Below are 24,373 nucleotides of genomic sequence, written 5' to 3'. Positions count from 1 at the left end.
CAATGCACTTCGTTTCCAAACTATAAGTCAATTTGGAGACAGAAACTTAATGTTGAATACAGGTGAGTTGAGATCCATTCAAGACGTTGCCATTATTTTAAAATGCAATAAACAGGTTTGTTTTCGCTCATTTTTATATGATGTCCTATGCTGCTAGCAACTTTATAACAATTGATACTTACTCTTTGCATTCAGCACTGAAGCGTGCTATATTTTGCAATGAAATACTCGTATATGAATATACATATATATACTTTTTCATAGAGCTCTTTAACCCCACAAGTCATGCAGTTCAAAAGTATTTGTCGTTTTTCGTACTATCAGTGATTATATTTTACTGGTAGTAGGACCTCTTGTGAGTCCGCGCGGTTGGGTACCACCACCTTGCCCATTTCTGCCGTGAAGCAGTAATGCGTTTCGGTTTGAAGGGTGGGGCAGCCGTTGTAACTATACTTGAGACCTTAGAACTTATATCTCAAGGTGGGTGGCGCATTTACGTTGTGGATGTCTATGGGCTCCAGTAACCACTTGACATCAGGTGGGCTGTGAGCTCGTCCACCCATCTAAGCAATAAAAAAAAACTTAAACTTTGATCATCACTAGTCTAATAATCTAAATAACAAAGGAGATCAAACGACAATTTTATGTTACAACTTAATCCCTTATCGTTAGGCATATTTAATATTAGTTTCAAAAATTCAAATTTCACATGTTCCCTACTACACAAACGAAAATAGACTAAAAAGACTGAGGAAGCTAAACAAACACTAGAATATAAATTGAAAACATTTAATTGAAGAATGCTAATTTGGAATGGATCCCGGAACGGGAATACCGGGACGAGTTTCATAGAACTTTCAGCTAGTGCCGAACAGAGAGCAGCATTGTTTGTTTGTTTGTTTTCCATGTTGTTGTTCAATGTTCGTTATAATGCGAGAGAAGCGAATCGACTAAATATGCAGACTACCAACAGCGCAATGTAGTTTGGTAGCGCTTAGTCAATCTAGCCCCAGGCTGCTACTTCGCCTGACCGTTTATTAAGAACGTAATAATAAGGCTACGACGACGAAGAACTGAAAACGTTTTTTAATTAAAAATAGAGCGAATTCGAACACTTCTCCGATTTATATTTTCTTGTTCATTAAACATTGGTCTGCTAGACTAATAGTACTGATAGATATAATTGTTTCGTGACTAAGCCTCAACAATTTTTACTGCTTAGATGGGTAGACGATCTCACAGCCACCTGGTGTTAAGTGGTTACTGGAGCCCATAGACATCTACAACGTAAAAGCGCCACCCACCTTGAGATATGAGTTCTAAGGTCTCAGTATAGTTACAACGGCTGCCCCACCCTTGAAACCGAAACGCATTATTGCTTCACGGCAGAAATAGGCGGTGATGGGTGGTGATACCTACCTGTGCGGACTCACAAGAGGTCCTAACTGAAAGTTCTATGAAACTCGTCCCAGTATTCCCGTTCTCGGATCCAAACGTATAAACTATATTAAAATATTCTTAAAGTAATAATACTGATACATTATGTTTTTTCACGCAGAAGTTTACTATTATATTCAAATATTTAATCACATTTTTAAGTGGTTTGAAAGAGTAAGATATAAATTGATGTGTAAATCCGGCGAGCTTGGCTAAGAAATACCCGCGCGATGCTTATGTACGGACATATCAACAAACAACAACATGTTTGTGTCTAAAACTTCATCGAGGTCAAACGTATGGTTTTTAACTTCCCTTGTTTGCAAACAGACAGACATTATTAGACATTATTATGGGTTATGTTCATGGAAGATGTAATATGCTCGCGATGTCGGCTATTAATATTATAAATCTCACTACAAATGGATCTTGATTAGGGTAATAAGTTACTGGTGGTAGGGCCTCTTGTGAGTCCGCGCGGGTAGGTACCACCGCCCTGCCTATTTCTGCCGTAAAGCAGTAACGCATTTACGTTGTAGATGTATATGGGCTCCAGTAACCACCTAACACCAGGTGTGCTGTGAGCTCGTCCACCCATCTAAACAATTAAAAAAATAATAATTATAAATTGACTAAAAACCTTTGTTTCTATTGTAAAGTTTCGAAACAAAATGTTTCCTTACGATCCGACCTAGGTTAGAAAACTAATAAAAATGTAATTTATCCGCAAAGAGAATAACTAGAACAAATGGCACTGCTACTGTAGGTACAGGTCAATCTTGACGCCAGTAAGATACTTAATGAACTGTGTTGTTTCGTTTCGTTGTCTCGGTACAATATTTCAGTTCAGTTTTCTATACAAAGTATATGGAAACTAATCAAGAAGTGTACAATATCCGCACGAGTCCAATAAAATTAAAATTAATAGCTAGTTATCCTTTTTTTATTGCTTACCTAATCATTGGTAGCCTAAGGGTCTATACTTACTACGCACAGACCGTTAGCTGAGCTCACGGGAACAACCTGAGAAAATGTGTATCACTTATCCTTTTTTACCTTCGAAGGGGTAACAGGACCAGTTAGTCGAACTCAGGCGCCTCCAGAGAAAAAGAGTGAGAACAGGGAGTTGAAGGTTCCAATTAATCAATCCTTAGAATTAATAGTAGGTTAAGTAGTGTAATTTTTTAATGTATATTGTGAGTAAAATTATTTTCTTACATTATAAGTTAAATTAGTTTTCGTTATCGTGTTGTATTGCCCTATACTTGTAAAGAACTCTATACAATAAGAAACGTTGTACAAACTCAGCAGATTTGTCTCCTTTAGTCGTGCGCACATGGCTCATGTTACAAGCCAGATTGTTTTTTAGTTGTTGTTATTTTTTGTGCATCTTTTTAGCTTGTAATGTGTATTGTGATCCTAATAAAAAAAAAAGTGTGTGTGTGCAAGTCACACACAGGTAGAAGTGAAACTTATAAAAAATATGAATAATCGCAAGAGTCAACCACCAACCACTAGACATGTGTAAGTAATGCGAGTGATATTACTCCGGTAATATTACTCTACGATGTAATGCAACATCACACATTACGCGAAGGAAACAAACATCACACTATCACCCAACATGTTTCTTTCTTTGTCGTGTAATGTTGCTTAATACATGAACGGAACCGAGCGAGCGAGACAGACCGATCGACCAAAATAAATGAGCAAGCGACACGGAATTATTCCTAGTGATTTTGAACCGTATGCCCTGGCCGCTAGGTACATTTTTATACCTATGGTACGTCTGAATTTTAATATAGGTATTTGTGTTTATATTTTTCATGCGGCCAGCCAGTAGTTCCCCGCAAGTAGTTACTTAATTTTTAATTCGCAACTTTTGTAAAATCGCTAGTCGCTCGTAATTGTTTAGTAATATTTCATATTAATTTTTGTGTTTGAATTACTTAAGCACTTGTTTGAAAATAGTTTTATTATTTGTTTTAATGCGTGTTTAATAAGTGAAAGAAAGAACGGCGTCTATAGTCGGATTTTTAATTAGACGAAGCCAGCTGACAGTAGCTAATGTCACTTTGTGAAATAATGTTGCTATATTTAAAGTAATAGTGATGCGTTCAGTTCTCGTTCAATCACATAAATGAACAATGAGTGTGAAGAGTTACTCATTAATTTCAAACTATAAAAGAATATTATTTATATTTTACAATAAAATTGTATTAAAGTGATCCAATATAATAATATGTTACTAGTAGTATGTAACTACAATCAGTTTTTTTTATTTTCATTACCTATGTACCTATAATTGTTATATTTTATACATCTATAGTTTCAACTATATGATGCATTGGAAATAGGACAGTCTTACAAGCTTCCTCGCAATGTTTTTCTTAATGTTTAAAACACTCGGTATTCAGTACAGGTAGATACCATAGGAACATAATGTTTCGTCGAAAACTCGTTGGTATGTACAAAGCACGGCTAAAATTCGAACCCCGTGCCCGATATCGGCAGTTCGGCACACTAACTATTCACTAGACAATCGAGGCAATTTCATTAATTCAGGAGTTTTTTCAATCGTTCACTTTGTCACAACACTATTTTTATTTCATCAAAAACTGACAACACAGTAAACGTCAGTTTACTTCGTCTAATAAAAAATCCGACTATAAATGAAAGTACAGTCCTCTTTGGATGCATTTTGAGGAGACCGCGCCGAAACAATGCATCTACTGCTCTCGTATATTAACATTATTGTCGAGCTCAATTTGCAGTCTAAGTCGCCATATGAAATTCGTTCATCCCGCAATAAATTATATTAAGTAAAAAATAAAATTATTATATTATTAAGTAAGTCAATCTCTGTCAAGTAATATAACAGTGTATTACAATACAAAGTTCATACTTTGTATTGTAATACACTACTGTAATGACAGTGATGTGTTCATACACATCACTTAGGTAATGATTCGGGTGTATAGATACAATGTATTCGTCGTCACAGTATCTATTGAACGCACCGAGTAATGTTAAGAGTGATGTGTAATGTTTTCGAGTAATATCACCTGTCTGTAAAAGTGATGTCATATCACATTACATTGGGAAGTGATGTTTTGCGCAAGTCTACTACCAACCACTCCGCAGTGCAATGTAGCAGCCTCACCCTGGGGAAACCGCCTGCATGATCACGGTATGTCTGCGCGAGGTAAGTATGAATTAGCAAGAGAAATACGAGAACGTCTATCAACTGTGTAACATCTCGTCATCGCTATTCAGGAATTGTTGAATTTACGTGCAGCGACATCTGTTGATAGCAAACTAAATAGAAATAATTCTAAATCATCTTTTATAGTATGAGGTAGCGCCCTCTGTGAATTGATATTTTAACTTCACGTTTCATTTTTTCGTTTCATCGAGTTTGAAATCACATCACGATTCTAAAGAAGTTTCACGTCAAAAAAACCTCTCAGGTGACTAGGCCTCGGGATAGGCGCGCGAGGCAGAGAGCGACGTGGGCCGCGCAGGACTCACCCTGCATAACCGACTACCGACTAAACCCCATCGAGCTCCACTACATCGGCTAGATTCGTCTAGGTCTAGGTCTACGGTACCGCATAGTACGCAGGAAGTCCGCCTTCGCCGGTACGTGTCATGGTGATAGGATGGGTTTTCATCCCCGGGAATATCATGACGGATGTCGTCTCCGGAGACACAATGTGAACGGCGCACAGGAGCTACCTTGGCTCACCAACGGATCGCCAGCCAAGCACCCCGCACCAATCACTCGACCCGATTTTAATTATATCTATACAGATGCTTATAAAGGATGAAATGACACATTCGCGAGTCTATACTAATTGTTCCATAGGCAATTTTACATCTGAAAGTGATGTCCACAAGACTAATTGTTTGGTTTGAAAAACCCTTTGAAGATAAAATTAATTTGTTTTATAAAATGAGGAAGGAAATTAATAAAATCGGAATTTCTGAAAACTGAGCAGTCGCCAATCGTCATTAGCGTTTCCACATCCACAGAGTGCTTCAAAAGATCGTTTGTGGCCGATGTCTAGCTGTGAAGCGTTCATTACTCAGCGCACCATATTTTTTAAACGAGATTTTTAGTTTACAGTTGTAGTTGAATCAACATTAATTAATTCAATTACGTAGCAAACTACGTTACTAACAGAACTATAATTAATGGAATTTGATAAATGAAACCCTGTGTGATAAAAAGCAGCAGTTATTTGTTACGATTTTAATAGCCGTTGCTCGTAAAATAGTAATAAAGTTTTGATTATTTCCTAGATAAATTGCATTTTCTGTTCAGACTAAGTATAGGGCTATTTCAGATTACTTAGTGTAATGATATAGAGTAATTTCCAAGTGAATTGTTTCTTATTACAGTCTTGCTTTTATAAAATTCAGTTTTCACTGAGAATATCGCAGTCATGTTGCGCTACTAATAGCTATATTGTTATTTCATTGTTAAGTAAATATAGTTAGAATACCGTTGTCGATATTGTCTCAAGCGACAACAAGCTAACAATTAATGTCATAGTTTTATATTTTTAGTTTTTTTTTTGTTCAATCTACAATTCCCAACAAATGAATTATGTGGAGTTTGTTTTGTTTGTTGGAATTATGTGCATTTTGTTACAGTTACAATTAAAGTTTCCTGTTTTGAACTGTACAGATTGTTCGAAAATGATTTAAAGAAAATTTTGTTTTGAGTCCTTATCTTTTCTTCCGTGAATAGTTTTGTGATGTAGGTATACGCCAAAGGGAAGATCTTCCATCGAGCGAGTGATATTGCTCGGTAGACCGAATGTTGTTGTTCGGAACTTGTATACCTATATATGGAAGCTTATCTTGAAAATGTCGTAAGCGAAATTTAGGCATCTGTCTAATATCTCGTGTTGTATTATTGCTACCCGCCACAAGGGTTATTTTCAAACGTTCGTTAGTAGGAAAGGTCGTAATATTGTGGAAACATCGTGGAGGGGAATTCAGTTCAGGGCAAGTAGGTACCTTGAAAAATATTGATCCCTGGATATTGGTTAATGGATAGACCTAAAAATACCTCAGAACATTCCCATTAGCATTTTAAGAACCTAATTCTTAATAACAACGTAAACTCATAGCTCACTTGCACCGATGGATCACCAATTTAAAAAAAAACTGCTATTGTAAATAATTATATTAGCTATGAGAAAGTTTTAATGTTTACACTAAAGCAAAATCTCTAAAATCAAATAGAGCTTATAATCAAAATAATTGCCAATTTACCAGCAGTTATGATATAAAATAGTGCTTTTCGTGCTCTTTTCTTCTCGACATAAAATTTCATGTGACATATTTTATTCAGTTCAAAATATTAATAAACAATTTCCTAGCATAGAAGCTACATATAACTCCACGCAGAACTCATTAGATGTCCGGTGTTTACTTGTGAGATGTAATCGTTTCTGTTTCCCCTCAAAGGACTGGAGGTCCGATCAACAGAGCGAAGTGAAACGTTATTTACATAGCCAGCTGCATGGATTTGACTTATGCAGTTATAAAATTAATAATGTGGTTTGTTTATGCGAGATGTACATGAGTAATACAAATCAACCTCCATCAAAACTGGTCGTGAAACTGAATTATCTACTGTTTTGCTTCAAGAGAAAAGCTGCATTAGTTTTTGTGTATTTACGAAGTATAAAACACTGCGAGCGAAAGCTAATATTTGTGCGAATTTATTTTACATGATGAAACTTCAGTTTGAACCTTGCCGTATTGCTATTAGTTTTAATTTTATGTTTCAGTTTTATATTGAATATTTATTCAACAATCGAGAGTAGAGTCGCAAATGTAGCTGCTACTGAGGAAGAGGAGTGCTTATTTTAATAATTTCACTCTTTTTTCAATCTTGAACAACATAGGTTCGAATATAAAAAAGGCAAAAGCCGCTTGCGGCCCACGTGATGGTGAGTGGTTACCGTCGCCCATGGACTTCAGCAATGCTAGGAGCAGAGCCAAGGCGCTGCCTACAGCTTAATACTCTCCACAAGCCTCGTTTTAAGAAGGACATGTTATCGCGCTCGGGAAACACCGTGGAGGGGAGCTCATTCCATAGCCGGATGGTACGTGGTAAAAAGACCTCTGGAAACGCACTGTGGATGACCGCAGTGGCTCCAGGTAGTATGGATGAACTCTACTCCGGTGGCGGGCGGTGCGATGGTAAAAACGAGATGCCGGTATCATCTCGAACAATTCATCAGAGCAATTCCTTATAGTTAAATAGCGATCGTGCGGTGATGTATCGCATTCAGACTCGACAAGCTCGTTCTGATCCAGCGGGATAGCACATGACATCCTGTATCGAGAGAGCCCACGTACAGTTCTACTCGTTCACAACTCCGTCGGCAGACATCTATGCAGTGTTGAGCGCAGTCGACCGGCCTGTTCCGGCTCGGCCCCGGGTGCGTCGCGGGTGGTCAGGCGAATGTTACCTAAAGCAATTTAGGGAGCACCTTAAACCTTACAGCTTCGGTGACCGTCGCTTCAGCAGGAGGAAATCTTACAAACTCAGGCACGAAATTTGGCAAACGGAAAAAACGAAATTTCGACCTCATGTCTCAAGCTGGGTGCCGGCACTCACGCTGTGATATCCATGGGCTCAATAAACACCTACTTACGCAATCAAAAAACATAAAAAAAACTTACATGTAATCGGTCAGAGCTTCATTTAAAACTTTCCAACTGAGCTATTCATTTTACCGTGCAAAATTACATCTGAAGTTCCTTAAGAAAACAATCTCAAAGTGCTGCTGACTCGCCGTGTCCGTACTCGGGACGTTAACTTTACCAGACTGTGAGCAACGAGCGGTGAACTGCTGAGAGCTTCACACAAAATAATTATCTATCGTTATTTTCGTATCTTTTCCTAATTATCTTAAAAATATTCATTATTCGCCTGATGTAAAAGACTACTTAATTTATTATATTATGTAGTACTATTATTAAAAAGACTGGAGGTCCTACCACCAGTAAACGCTCAGCTTCATAGCTTTTCACTGTTGTAGCGGTACTTAGTGTTAACGAAACTTTCAAAATAATTATATTGATTTCTAAGTATAATCTGACACATATTCAAGATTGGGACCGTCAGTCTAACAAGAAATAATATTCGCTCGGTAAAAAATATCTTCTATGTCTTCCCCCCAATTTGTATAAACCCAATCCGGGTCGGAGCCCGAGGCGTCTTCATTCTACCTTCTACTTAACAAAAGAGCTAAATCTAAATGAAAGCTCGACAGAATTGATCGAGTAATTAAACAGGAACATAATTGAAAGAATGCGTTTCTGAGGAGGCTATGACTGAACGATCGATGTAGAAGAGGCATTGAATTTACGTAAAAAACATTTTTATGCCCTGCAGACGCGTCACTGCTATAAATTAAATTACTGTATGGAACATAAAAAATGGTTCCATTTGACACTAAAGTAACGCAATTTAAGAAATGAAAATCGTTTTTAATGTCAACTACATTGACGATATAATATATATCATGTTTCTTGCAAATGTGCCGAATAAAGCATTTGTGGGTAATTGGCATTGATTATAAAAAAGATGCGATATTTTTTTTTTTAATAATTATTAGAGCATGTCATAAATTTTCAAGGTTGATTACATTTGAGTAACATAAAGAAAATGGGGCCGTTGCCCTAATATAAATTTTAACCTCTGATATGAAAACATGTTCGAATTAAGATAGGTTTAAAAGTGTTCAAGCCATGACACATTCATGGTTTGAGTTGAAATTATAAAAGCGATTTGGAGGTTATCAGTAAAATCATATTAAAATTGACATATACCAGAATATTAAAAAATGTAGGTTCAAGTATCTGGTTTAATAAAGCTAGTGATGACCTCATTTGAGAACAAGCAAATGTCAAACAGTTTTGATTAAAGTATTGGAAATTAAAGATTATTTTTCCATTAAAAATTGGTTTTCAGTAATCAACTCACCTATTTCTCGAAATGGTTTTTCAATCAAACAAATTAAAAAGGTCAATGCCCATTGTAACGTTATTTGTCATTAAAGCAACGTACGACAGATGGCGCTCGAATACCTCTATAAAAATGTCATTAAAACTTCACGATAGCACAGCCAAGAACCTTGAAGCATCAGTTTTATTTATTTATTTATTATTAAGCATATTTAAAATGCAATTTTTTTAAGTAGTTTAGTAAAAGAATGATTAGAAAATATAATTTTAAATCACTATACAAAAATAGATTACCGCTGATTTTATATATTTGCAAGTACTTATTTATTTAGTCAATTAATTATTCGCTAATAATGGTTACCTCTATTTAAAAAAATACTCATTACTAAGTTCATTCCACACTTTTGACATCAGTCAATATAATAAGTGTTAGTGGACGATGTAAAAAACACTGTTAACATAACATGGCAATGTTTTTGCATTGTGTATGCATAGTTGGCTCAGACTTGGCTGTTGTCACGCTACTTCGCACAAATACATATCGTCTTCTCGCATCAAAACTGTATAATCTCATAACTTATAATACTAATTTTACCAGAAGTGTTTTAAAGATTTAACATGTTATATTTTTAATATTAATCATGTTTGCAACATTTTGTTTTTACCCATTACATTATCTGTCTTTTAAAGTCGGATAAAATTATGTATTAATTTTGATAGCAGTAGTCAAAACATAGGTAAACAAAAAAAAACTAAAACTAAACTACGCTTTTTTGACAGTATTTATGAGAAAAATACTGGTGATAAGTACCAATGTTTACGCATATTAACTCAATTTCGAATATTTTTAGAAATATAAACTTTTAATGCGAAAAAGCGATATGTTTTTCTAATAATCGAGGCAACAAAATTCGATTACCTTGAGAAGCAAGCTATTAAAAATTTAATTTCAATTTTGATTGGGTCATGTTTCAAGTAGGTACGTTTCGGTACTGTTGGGAATGTCGAATTATTCGATTTAAAAATGAAGCCGCAGTTTAACGTTTAAAGTTTAACTAATTCAGATTATTATTTGAAAACAAGCAATTAAAAAATAGCTTCACGTTGGTAGGCGTTTACAAGAAAAATGGAAATATAGTTGTTATTTAATCTTCTAATACATAGATGTGTGAAGGCCCCGAAGAATATTGTGAATATCAATTAAGCACAAAGCAAAGCAAAGCAAAGAGTATGTTCTGAACAATTGTAAGAGTTTGCGCAACTTATAACTTTGCCAATGAGGATGCTACAATCTTTGAACAAAATCAGAACGTTAAACATTAATTTGTGGCCTTTGTAGGGCAATTTCGGTCTTCATATCGTCTACGGAGTATTTTTGCCTTTGAGTGGAATATGTGTAACAAATTGAATTTTGTCCATCAATCTATTAAAGTAAATTATATATCAAATAAATTGTAGTCATTTTTAACCCATGTATTTCAGAGAATTCGTAACTAATTTAAGTAAAGTACCTACCGACTTCTTAATTTTTGGTTTTTACTTTATCTCTTCAAAATTTGGGAGGTGCTTGGAGGGTTTTTTACAAGTCCCAGCGCTTCTGGGTCTATAATCTATCTATCTATAATATTGTTCAGGTTCACTGTACTGAATTGAATTCCAATAAAATATGTTAAGAGAGGAGTATATTGTGTAGCGATGCATAATAATTTGTAATATGGTAAAAGTGAATAGGTAAAAGTGCAAGAGGTGCAGGGCGTGCGGAGCCCCCTGTGCAGATTGCCACCCCGTGCACCAGGGCGGGTTGGGCGTGCTACAAATCATCGAAGCGTATCATCCTCCCTTTGAGTCCGTCAGAACTTTTAATAGGAAAATAGTTCGACTCTGCTTGTTATTTTAATTCTGAAACGATGAATTCAGTAAAATGTAGTGCTGCTTTTATTTTATGTATGAAGGGTTATGAAGGGTTATCGTAAATTTTAGATGATTTAGATTTATTGAACACAGGGTTTGTTGAATGGCATAAAACTAGTTTAATAAAATGTTATTAGTAGCAGGTATATCACGAATTATATCTGCAAACCTTAAAATTCAAAACAAAAAAATCATTTCAAATACTTTGTGTTTCCTCAGCATATCACTTGCAAGATGATTGATTTGATTTGATGTGTAATTCTATATGGTGGAGTGGTAACGGCAATCAATGTATCACCATTCACCATATCATGTAGTTAAATGTATCACCACCTTGCTGGAATAAAACCAGCCTACCGGGTCCAAGCGTGATATTGGATCAAAATGAGGTCGAAATATCGATGTTTTACAATGAAGACATGTTATACGTGTTCTAAAAACTTACTTAGTGTACTCGTCGAATACAAGGAAGAGAGTTCTTCTCAGTAGGACGCGATCCCGATCCGGATGAACATTCAGCGAAGCGCTGCTCTTACTGGAGCCAATCATAACAAGTTCTCTCAGGTTGAGCCCCGTGAGCTCACCTACACATACGCGCGTAGTTGGAATAATCCCTTAAGTTAACGTCGTTTAGGTAAGAGGAAAAAAACAATGATAAAGACCGGCCAGTTACTAAAATTTTATGAAAGGCATCGTGATCAATGTTGTCATGTGAATAATTGAAGTACACGCTTGCTCTCGCGCATGTTGGCTGAATGCTACGAGAATCACCGCAAGGTGGGTGGCGCATTTACGTTGTAGATGTCTATGGGCTCCAGTAACCACTTAATACCAGGTGGGCTGTGAGCTCGTCCCCCATCTAAGCAATAAAAAAAAAAAAAAAAAAAAAAAATTCAAATGACAATTTAAATGAGCTTCGACCTTGTTCGACCATTACAAGTTTCAATGCAACAAACATTTTTATTTCTTGTAGCAATTTTACGAATTTTCCAATTATATTCAAATATTTATTTAGGTTGTTCGCATTGTATGGCTTTGTGTGTTTCTTATGGGACCAACTGGTACTTTCTGTTGCTATTACCGGGAAAGTTTTTAGCTAGTACCTTCACTGTATGTTGCAACAATAGGCGCAAGTCAATTAGAAAATTTAGAGAATCGTAATAGCAAAACGTGATCAGGCTTAATGAATAATAAATAAAAAGCACATTAAATATCAATAGTTTATTAGATAAATTATAATCAAGCTTACACCTTCAATTTACCTAAGCCGATTCATAATAAAGATCGTAAAATCTATTTTGTTATCGTAAATAAATATCTGTATACGGTGTCGAGAGCGAGGCCTATATATTCAATGGAAACGAAATATTTCCGCCGCACTGTCGACATCACCTATGTAAAATTAAACTTATAAATAAAAATCTAACATCACGCTATGTTTTACAATTAATTATGCTATCATAATAATTGGTGTTTCTACCGTTCGAATACTATTCGTTTGATAATTAAAAAAAAAACATTTTATTCTACAACTCGATTTGCATAAGCATTATAAGTAATTTTACGTAAAAAATGCGATTCTAGAACTTTCATATCACATATGATCGTGTGTCGGGTCTCGTGAGTTCGCAATCTTTAGAGTTGAAAATAAAGAACAGGGTGCGACGTGATGTTCAAACACATCAGAAATGGAATGAAAATTACGATTTGTTGTAATCGCCACAGCGGAGCCGGCGATATTGCATTCGGATTAAAGCTTTAAATCAATGCCTCAAAGGATTCTCGATGCGCTCACCTAACATAACTATTCAAACTTTCAGATTACCTCCGACTGTGCGACTGAAGTTTAATTACATTTTATTTAGTCAAAGGCGAATAACGTCGACGTGGTACCTTTTTATTTTTCAGTGAACCGTAAAGCATTGATATAAAAATTGCGTTTTTAATACATACTATAAGTTTGCAAAACGATTTCCTGTGCTACTCTCTCAATATATGTGCTTAGTTCGAGTTTTTTAACTTCTAGATCGCGTAAAAGCTAACTCACATTTGTATAGCTTTTACGCGATCTAGAAGTTAAAAAGCTTGCACTAAGCAGATTGGTTAATAAAACAGCCCAATTTCGTTTTGTAGACAAAGCGAGCGCACGAAACGACACACGGATCATTTTAAATAACACATTAAATATAATGACATCTGATTTTCGATTACGTAACATTAATTTTATTTATAGGCTTCAATTATTGCTTCAGCGTTTTCGTTAAGAGGTATCCTTACTATCACTAGGTACATACATGAAAAAAAAAAAAACCTTCAAAATGTATGTTATCGGTGATAAACTATATGTGTATATAATATATTTTGTGTATACATTTATTTTATATCTATTGGAGTTTCCGTTTACGTTTACTTGGTGAATACGAAAATTATATTATGTTTGTTATTTGTGGATTAAAATCAGTCGGTGCAATTTATTCTGCTCTGTTAAATACAATCTTCTTTAATACAAATACCAGATCTTACTTTTTTAAATCTACTAATCTCAAACTACATAATACAAATATGAATTATGGACTATTTTACAACGATAACAGTATCAAAAAACTATTAAATATATATTCTTTTTATTTACTTTCAACTAGCTATTTATTTTGAAACTTAGTTAAGTAATCAGAAAAAGTACTCAGAAGTGCTATAAGTAGGTGTCGTCACTACGGTTCGAAGAGTCTAGTTAATCATGGCATCGCTTTAACGACTACGCCAGTAAGATCACTTGCTATGTCGCCGTTCACAATTAGAACTTATAAGTTTAAATCATTAAAAAATATAATGTTATTTGCCTGTTAGTGAATCGTTGTTTTTTTTAAATAATATATTTAATTTTATTTATTGCAACAATCTTCATTTTATTTAATACTGAATTTTTTTATTCGTTTATATAATAAGTAACGAAAGTGAATTTAATTTTTACTGTCAATATATATGTACAGTAAATATATGTATGTGTTTTAAGTATTATTTTTCCTAAATTATTATTTCTCAAGTAAGCGTTAAGTAATTTTTCCCTTTTAAATTTTCAAGCTTTCTTTTCCTTTTTAGTGGCATTGTAAATTCGTTTTAAGTAAAAGCCAATCGCGTTACGCAGTTTATTTTAAATACACTCAAAGTTCAGGGATTTATGTGTGCCTCTGGATCACCTCTCACAGGTCGTAACTGGGTACGCGCGTACCACTCTTTACAGTCGTGATTCAGTCACATTGCGTACGTAGCCTGTTAATTGAGACTGAATAGCCTCTTAAAGGGCTTCATAGAATTTGTCTATTTATCTGAGTTGTTTTTAACGAATGTTTGTAAGGCATTTTAATGTTGCAATAACCATGTATTTCAAATTTCGTACATAATCGTGACCACCTCGACTATTATGACGAAGGGAAAGGCCGTGCAGGATTTTAGAGAAAAAAAATCACGTCGAGGGTTGAAAGGCTATTTGGTTTAAGGGACATTTCGCTAAATACGCTACACTTATCTTTGTAATTAAAGATGCGTTTTATTTGGCATTAGCATCAATAGTCCGATGTTTTTAATTCAACTTCAATTAAGTTTACTCTATTGAAATAACTCAAGTTTTTTTGTTATGATATTTTTCCGAATTTTATACCTGATATGGCTCTCATGTAAAGTCGCAAAAATGACGCTTAAGCCTTTCACCCATCGATGTATTATCTGGATTTATCGTTTTCTACGTGGTTTCGTGTGCCGATAACTTCAGAGGGAGCAAATCAGCATGGTCACCATAAGCGTGAAAACCATCAGCGTACATAGGTAGCGTGGCGGACAGTCATTTCAACAAATGATTATTTTACATGTTTTATCCATAACCAAAACGGATGTTAAGCAGAATTAGATATATATTTCGGTTTTCCAGAATTGTATACATGTATTATATAAATTTTATTATTGTTTTTAGATAATTTATTTATTTGTTAGTCAACTAGACTCTAGGAAATAATTTATCTAATTCTACATTGATACATTTTTTATGTATAGAAACACAAGAAGGGACTATATTTAAGTTGAATCGTGGAAATTACTGAAATATTAGATGTATAATAACAATTGCAGCATTTAATAAATATGAAATTATACATTAGTTCGTAAAAAAAATTGGCATGATTTAATCGTTGTACTTACAATTTATACACAAGTTTATTTTATTCATTTTACAGTTTTTCGAATAATTAAAAAACAGTAAACTATTCTTAATGAAGTATATTTTGTAAAATGAACAATTAAAACTACATTAAAGTGTAAAATCGATGCCTCCAATGAACACTACTCTAACTGCAAATTCGTAGGTTTACAGGAGGAGCGTTTAAATGAAAAAGTTGATCAAATCTTTATTATTGCAGATATATTTATGGTTTTTTCTTGTGTAACTAACTAACTGATTTACTCTTGCTTCGAATCCCATCAATAATTAATTTGTAATACTTTTAAAATAGTTAAGCGATTTGTGTGAAAAACGAAAATTTCAAAATTTTTAGTTAGAGTAGTGTTCATTGGAGGCATCGAAATGAGTTTCAATCGAATACATAATTCGCGAGATCCTAAAAATATACATTTCGTATCCGGAAACGTGACACTGTTCTGTATCGGTTTCTTAAATATAATTATTTAGTCAATAAAAGCATTAAACATTACTACTGCAGCAGACTGCTGGATCGCGTTCTTTTACGATAGGAAAGTTGAAACACGTGCGTTCACGTAAATGTGTATAAAAACATATTAAGTTTTGTTTTTAAAAATGCGTAACAATTTCTTTTTTAGATTTTTGCCATTTCTTTAATACTTTTAAGGTACATAATTAACTAAATTATTTTCTTTGAACATCAGTCAATTTAATGTAGGTGGTGGTTCAGTAATCTTCTAGTCCCTGATAAGCAAATAAAAATTTAAATATTTTAAAGTACTATGGTAATCAAGGTCTTTACTCATTGAATTAAAGTTACAAGTATGTATAAGTTAACAATATAAGATCCAGATGTTAAACGTCATGCTATAACTTGTACATATTGCCTAAGCCTATTGCAGTTATTTTTAAGCTTGGAAAGAATTCGAATAAATTAGCTTGTTATATTGAAAAAATATATTAAACCACATAAAACTAACTAAATCGGAGTTAATGAAATCTAAGAAATGAGCCTTTTTTTTAACTATACAATCTAATTAATTTTTGCGTGAACGAACAACCTCGACTACGATTTACCTGATATTCAGAAAACTAAGAATCCACTACTACCCAGGGACGGGTCAATATTAAAAGACCTGAACCTTACGTGATTACTTCTGAGTATTCAATTTGTATTTTAAATAAAAGCACATTGTTTATATATAATAGGTATATTATTTTATTATACTGTGTGTAATTTTTTTTATTGCTTAGATGGGTGTACGAGCTCACAGCCCACCTGATATTAAGTGGTTACTGGAGCCCATAGACATCTACAATGTTAATGCGCCACCCACCTTGAGATATAAGCTCTAAGGTCTCAAGTATAGTTGAGAGTCTCAAGGAGACCGCATCCGAAAACCAAGACAGATGTTAGTACTAATGACACCGTTAATGATGGGACGGGAAAAAATCCATCCTGATTGAAAAAATATATTTTTTATTAGCATTATTTACGCTCCAAAATGTTAGTTCAGCTAAATGAAACGATTGTTTGATGAAAAAAAAAACCCAGTAATGCAACACAAAATCAAAAACAGCTGATGGTCGGATCAAAGCCGCACGGGCGCGTGGCGCTGTGCACTCGCTCGATCGCACAAATATGTACTTATTTAAAACATTTGTCTAAATACCTAACTTTATCATCAAAGGTGTCATTAGTACTATCGTCTGTCTTCGTTTTCGGAAGCGGTGTCCTAACACCCAGTATAGCCGAATTATCAAAATCGATGTGTGAGATGCATCTGTTTGTTAATATTGTTTCCTTTTCCCCTACTTATAGATGATATAATCGTTGTCAGATCTACAAGTGCCAATCTCTTTTTGTTGTTAATATTATTGCTTATGAAAGAAGCCTTCATACAATTTACATTAATAAGATTGGTTAATTCTAATATTGTTCGTAGATTATTAGAATTCCGTAGTATGATTTGTAATGTCGTTGACATTTCAGGGTTAACATCAACGCGAGAGTCTTTTCCATGAGCGGGTATAAACGTTTACTTGCAATTACCATTTTGAAAATATTTTACATCGCATTTGCTGGTTGCAAATTATTACTTTTTATAAAACAACACGGTGTTGTTATTTACTCTTCTAAAAAACAGGTGCAGGTTTGGTAAATGACTAGGAGATTTAGACTCAAAGTGAAAGTTGCGATAGCAAGTGGGTTCTATCCTTATCTAATGGGTAGAACAGCTAGGTTCCCGCATTCAGGCGCAGGCGAATCTAATGTCTTGTTGTGGGAGGACTTGGAATTGAATTTGATGTAAGCCCATCAAAATACATCAATTTCGTTGTATGATTGCAACTCCGTTCGTCTTCAATCAATCGATAGTAAAGCTTCTGTTATTTTAACAAAAAAAAACAACAGTTTGATACCACAAGTAGTGACGTTTCGATATAAATATTTCAACATCGTGTTTTTATTTTATGTACGTTTAGATATTCGATTTGTTCAGTGCTAGTATTATTTCGACATGTTTATATCTCGTTGAATCCCACGCAGCTCTGAACTCTTATTATTGAATTACAGATACATCTCAACACACGATCGATCACCTAGATAGGTTCCTTTCCTCGCAAACTGGATAATAAAATATAATTGTAAATACAAAACGTTCATAAATTATAATTTTCTGTGGAAAGTTTTGTTTTTATTTCAACAGGTTCGAAACGAATAAAAACTTGAGGCCATTAATCATTGTATATTAGATTGATCAATTAATATGTGATATGGATCATATTGGCGTTAAACATTCATTCTAGTAATATATAATAGTACATTACAACTGGAACTACATATATTGTTCCTTAAAAGTATTATAATATTATTTCTATAAGCTTATCAGGGACATTTTTCGTTAAAACATGTGAAATACAATAATTTTAAAGTTCAAATAAGAATAAATTTATTTTTTAACGCTAATAAATATTCTGGTATACATTATCTTGTAATGATGGAGACAATTTTCCTTACATCCACGGGTAATTAACGCATCTTACTATATTCTATTTCTTTTTTATGCTATATTCTAAAAATGGTGAGATAATCAGAGTTGTCATTATTAAATATCGTGAGTCGATTGAGCAATAACATCGTGGTGAAGACTAAACGACGTTATGAAACAGGAATATTATCGCAGAGCAGTGATATATTCACATTATTCGCATAGCATAACGTTCGCAGTCGGTTAATCATCACAAAGCTCAGAAAAAAGCGAAGCTCTTATGAACTATATTGGCAATATTTTACTATGACTAATTACATAAATAGATAATACAAAAAGGGAATGAATATAATCGTACTAACAATTATTGTACAATTGGGAATATGACCACTGGGTTATGATCACTGGATTTGACAGCACAGTTGCATTACTGACAAAGGTTCGATCAAATTGTTACATGAATCAATCATGGTAATTGTTTTTCATCAGAATAATTTGTTTTGCTAAAAAGTTGTCACTGTTTCATAAATAATACGAAAAAAAAAAGATATTTGGGTTTTTAATTTGAAAATTTAAATTAGCACATTCTTATATCAGCAAAGAAGATAGTTGGCATTTATCTAAATACCTGCATCTCCTGTAATGCCATAGATGATTTTAACTTCAAATGAAATGGAGGAAGAGGGTTTGCCACTAGATCTCCTCATATTGTTCGTAAAGAAGGAATGAATACAGAAATACTCAAAAATCTAGGATGTTCAAAATAGGTTTTACAAATTTACAAAATACAAAATGAGAATATTTTTTATTCTTATTTGATTGTATGTCTTCAGGCCAAAAGTGATTATAAATTACAGTTTACAAGATGTCTCTATATAGGTTGATTCATGTAACGTAATTGTCTAAGTCTGTTTTACGAAAAAGTTGACAGGCACTCAAAAAAATATTTTCAATAGAAAAATAAAGTCTTCTAAAGTATAAAGCAAATAATTATACCAATTTAATTGTTTCAGAAATACTATAATAATTAAGTACTTTAATCACAATGTCAAGAATGATATAAATATATCAATAATTTAATGAGTTTGACCACCGATGTGAATCACCAAACAAAGTAGTCAAACTCTGTCAACATACAATTAGAATGTTTTAATGCATTAGATTTAATATTCAAAATCATGAATATACATACAATATTCATAAAAATACAGGAATTCTCTAACTAGATATTTATTTATAAATATTGTATTTCAATATTTCCCATATTGGTGGCACTATAAGGCTACTCCTTTTAATCTAAATTTTTCTTGAACATATATTGTTTGTAAAAATAAAGATCATACAATGGACAAGAAAAAAGGACAAGGTGCATAATCGTTGATGATCATAAGACAATTATTAATTTAAAATAATAGAGATAAAAATAATAGAGAACAGAAAAAATCTTTTTATCACCCCAGGTCTTCTTAAATAACGAACTCACATTCATCTCAAATATTACATAATAAATTAATAATGACTTTGATTCGTTGTTTAGGCTAAGAGACGGTAGTGTTCGTTTTAATATAAAGCATCAAATTCAAATAGGCCAAGTCAGTCAAGTATAGAAAAAAACATGAATAAAAATATATAATCAACATGATATAAAAAGTTGCATTTAAAAAGTCTCATTAAATACTATGTCTAATACTATGGCAGTTTGATTTAGAAAAATATACAGATGCCTAATTTAATTCAGTATGACCACTGTTGGAGTACAGAGTCCTGCGAGATCAGTCCATGTGTCTGCCATTCAAGTCTATTTATCCTGTTCATATCACTGTGCACTTTCTATACAAGAAATCCGTAAGGACCGCTGCCCCGGATCTGAGCCCGCATGCTCTGCACACTATTCATAATCTTCTTCTGATGACCGACAAGAGTCACGCCGAGAGATGCCAGCTGATGCACAGTCAAGTCGACCACCGCATCCATGTCGGAAATGCCCGCCGCTCGAAACTTCTCGATGTACCGTGACATTTTTATGCATTCAAGCCATTCTTCCACTGATGTAAACTGAATCAAGTCTGGAGTATCGCCTGCTAAAGGGTCTGCTGAACGGTTTTGGGCAATCTTTCTCAATGTATCTGGGCAACGAATTAATTTATCTAGTGTCTTCACAATGCTTGAAAAAGTTGGTCTGTGTGTTCGTTCTTTCTGCCAGCAATCAAGCATCAGCTGATACACAGCCTCAGGACAGTCCATAGGAGCTGGTAGACGATATCCTTTTTCAATTGATTTAATCACATCTTGGTTGCTCCAGTTCCAATAAGGTCTTTCCCCAAAACTCATTACCTCCCAGCACACTATTCCCATAGACCAGACATCACTGGCAGAAGTAAATTTCCTAAATGCTATTGCTTCTGGTGCTGTCCATCGTACTGGAATCTTTCCACCACGGGTTGTATAGGCTCCATCAGCAGTAGATTCAATTTCACGAGAAAGACCAAAGTCAGCTATCTTACAAACAAGTTGAGAATTGACAAGTACATTTCGTGCAGCTAGGTCACGATGGATGTAGTTCATCTCTGAAAGATATTGCATTCCAGTGGCGATACCACGTAACATACCAACCAATTGCAGCACTCTAAATTTTCCATCATTAGCCCGTAAGAAAGTGTCCAAAGATCCATTTTCCATGAACTCAGTAATAATCATAATTGGATTGCATTTTGTGACGACTCCCTGTAAGAATATCACATTTGGATGTTCAAATTGGCCCATTATAGACGCTTCAGCCAGGAAATCACGTCGAGCTCGTTCAGTGGAGCCTGGTTTTAATGTCTTGATGGCAACATCAATTTCTGGGCCACAACTAGCTGGAAGTTTCAATTTGCCACGACAAACATCTCCAAATTCACCACCACCTATTATTGCTTCAATAGTAATACATGATGCATCAATCTCACGTGCAAATTCTCTGACAGCTTGATTGGGGTCTTCATATGTATGAGGGTCTATGTAAGTCCTGGAACCAGTGCCAGCAAAAAGAGGAGTGGTAGCATTGCTGCTTGTCTTAGCAGGACGATCAGGTCCTGTGTAAACTTCTCCATTTCTATAATTAAGAGCATTACAATCACTAGGTTGTTTTTTATCACATTCATCATCAGCACGAGATCTCAAAAATAAAACAGTAGCAATGATGGCAATCACTGTGAGGACAACTACTGCCACCATAACACCAGCAACTAATCTAACTTGAGCTCCTTCTTCGTCAATGAATGAAGTTTCAGTAACAGAATTGGTTCGAGCATATACAATTCCACTGAATTCTCCCCATCCTCTCTTCATCTTGGCTCTGACCCTAATGCCATATTCAGTGTCTTTTCTTAATCCTGTGATGGTGACCTGTGGGTCCTTAGTAATCCTCAGGGTGGTGTTGGTATTCTTGTCTTGACTGTCTTTTGGAAAGCATTTCACTTCATAGCTCTCTATAGTGTCATCAGGATCAGTTAAGTCTATTTGTGGTGGATTCCAAGCAATTGTTAACCTATCACTTTCTGTGTTCAAAATCCTCAATTTTGACACCACACTCACTACAGAGGCTTCAGTTACTGCTGTGATTTCTATGTGTTTTGCAGGATCAGGAGAGAGTTCAGACACCCCATTTTCTGCATAAACTTGAAACTTGTATTCAGTTACTGGATCTAGGCCACTAATTGTAACTCGTGTACTATTAAGGCCAGTCTCTCCTGGTCTAAATTCCACAGTGGGGCCGCAGTTGGCACATGAAATCTTATATGTAATATCACTTCTTCCGCCAGTATTGTGTGGCGGTTGCCAAGTAAGAGAAATAGAAAACTGATCAGCAAATGTTACAGTCAAATTATCAGGTGCTGAAGGTGGCTGAGTACAGGGTATGGTTTTTGGGTCTTTCTTAGCTCTATAGTATTTTGGAGTACATTTACATTCAGCAGCAGCATATATGGTTGACTCAGAATGATCAGGGCACGGAATGCAGTGTTCGTCACCAGTGTGAGATTTAAATTTTCCAGGTGGACATTCTGTACAAATTTGATTGTTGTGGTCAGGTTCAAAGCCTGCCCTGCATTTGCAAGAGCCACTGGGAAGGGTCCATTTGCCATCACCCTTGCATAAATAAACAGGGGCTTTTTCACCAGGAGCAACCTCAGCATTAGCAACACAAGTTCCATTGGCTTGTTCAATAACTGTAACTTCCCTGCCAGTGGGAGTGGCAGGGAATCTTGCAAAATTAATGTTGACATCAGGACATGTGATGTAATAAACTTTCACTGCCAAGATAGATATGCAGGCTCCTTGATCTCTAAATGCAAAATACACACCTTTCTTTGTGACTGCAATACTCTTCACTTCAGTGTTGATGTCCACTTCAGAGTTAGTGTTAAATCTGCCTTCCCCTGCGGCGATGCGGCCAACTAACTTGTAACTCTCGGGCTCCCAGGGAGGTTGTTCTCTAGTGGCAACATCAAATTCATAATACAAGAGACTGAATGTTTCTTTACAACTCAATGCATTTCCTGGGAAAAGTGAGCAATCACGAATAGTAAACTTGATTTCTATGTAGATTCTATTGGCATTTCTGCGTTCGATGAACGGGGTCCAGAGCCAGTTATTCACATTATGGTGGGCGACGTCACAGACCACATAGGAGCGCCAGTTTATTTGTTTTTCAAAGTTTGTGTAAGATTCTTCGAGCCAGCCGGCAGTGCTAGCCTGCGCACCATACGAGAACCGGGTCCAGCCTAGAGTATCTTCTGCTGTAGTGTCGAGAAGCAGCACTTGTTCGCCATGCACGCTAGCCAAGGCCGTCACTACTATCAGCCAAATCATGTCAACGGCATCACACGATCATTCAAGAAAAATAAAGACTTGTTTCCTAAACCTTCCTACATATTGAAAGGACTATTCACTTTACATCACTTCACATAAAGGGCCGACCACTTCTGCAATGTTATGAGTGGCCCACTACTACACTCGGATGAGTGACGATGCCGAGGACTTTTTTCAGAGAACGTGTTTACTGACTGAAATTCAGACTGAGATTGAACACAAATAACAATATACCGCGCGACGATTCAGCATCTGTATTTTTCTATTGATCTCGTAAAACAGGCTAAATTCACTTGATATGGACGCGCAGCAGTTTTCTGTGTTGCCATATGCGAATTTGAAATAGTGAAACGAGTTAGAAAGAGATGATAGATTCATAGATAATACATTTTTTATGGGATTTTATGACCTGGTAACTGAGACTTTTAAGTCATGTCTTATTATAATTTATATTCATATTTTTATGAAAAATTATATTATGAATTGAAATGAAATGAAGATGATTCATTTGAGACATTAATCAACTGGGATGAAATTAAATGAAATGAAATGAGATGATATGGGATGAAATATAATCTCAGTAAAATGGTGGTCATTTACTAATATTTTTTCAATGGACTTTTTGGAGGATCCTGAGAAGCTACGTCCAGCGGCTTTGTTTCATTTTCCCACATTTGTGCACTTTCACAGATATTAAACAGTTAATAAACCACCATTATTACACATTTAAACCCGAAGAAACCATAAATAGACAAAATAAAACAAATCACACAACTTCACTCCTCGCGTTCCCGCCAAAAAGTCTCATAGATAATACACTTAATATTTAAGAGATAGACTATAATCCACTAAATATCCAACATGAACAGGGAAGATTATGCATTTACTGCAGTGCTGCCATAAATTTAAGGTCACGCTGGATGAAAAAAATATCTAAAAGCTATTAGACCGCTGACGATTCTAGGAAGGATTCTTCCTTAAAGCGACTTATAAGCTCCTC

General features: G+C 35.0%; 1 protein-coding gene and 1 long non-coding RNA gene across 2 annotated transcripts; one reads left to right on the top strand and one right to left on the bottom strand.

The window, feature by feature from the left end:
* Nucleotides 1–4,112: 4,112 nt before the first annotated feature.
* LOC149503439 (uncharacterized) lies at nt 4,113–5,640 on the top strand. The gene is made up of 3 exons (XR_016325749.1): nt 4,113–4,363; nt 4,399–4,642; nt 4,908–5,640. It is a non-coding gene; the product is annotated as an uncharacterized LOC149503439 (long non-coding RNA).
* Nucleotides 5,641–12,549: 6,909 nt separating this feature from the next.
* Eph (Eph receptor tyrosine kinase) lies at nt 12,550–23,714 on the bottom strand. Its single transcript, XM_028178155.2, has one exon. It carries the CDS (start codon nt 23,371–23,373, stop codon nt 20,353–20,355), a length of 3,021 nt encoding a protein of 1,006 aa, XP_028033956.2. The 5' UTR covers nt 23,374–23,714; the 3' UTR covers nt 12,550–20,352.
* Between the last annotated feature and the right edge of the window lie 659 nt (nt 23,715–24,373).

Source organism: Bombyx mandarina, chromosome 01 (assembly GCF_030267445.1).
Source record: "Bombyx mandarina strain Sakado chromosome 01, ASM3026744v2".
Lineage (NCBI taxonomy): Eukaryota > Metazoa > Arthropoda > Insecta > Lepidoptera > Bombycidae > Bombyx > Bombyx mandarina.
Note: the sequence above shows the minus strand (reverse complement) of the source record. Positions and strands in the feature narration are given on the sequence as shown.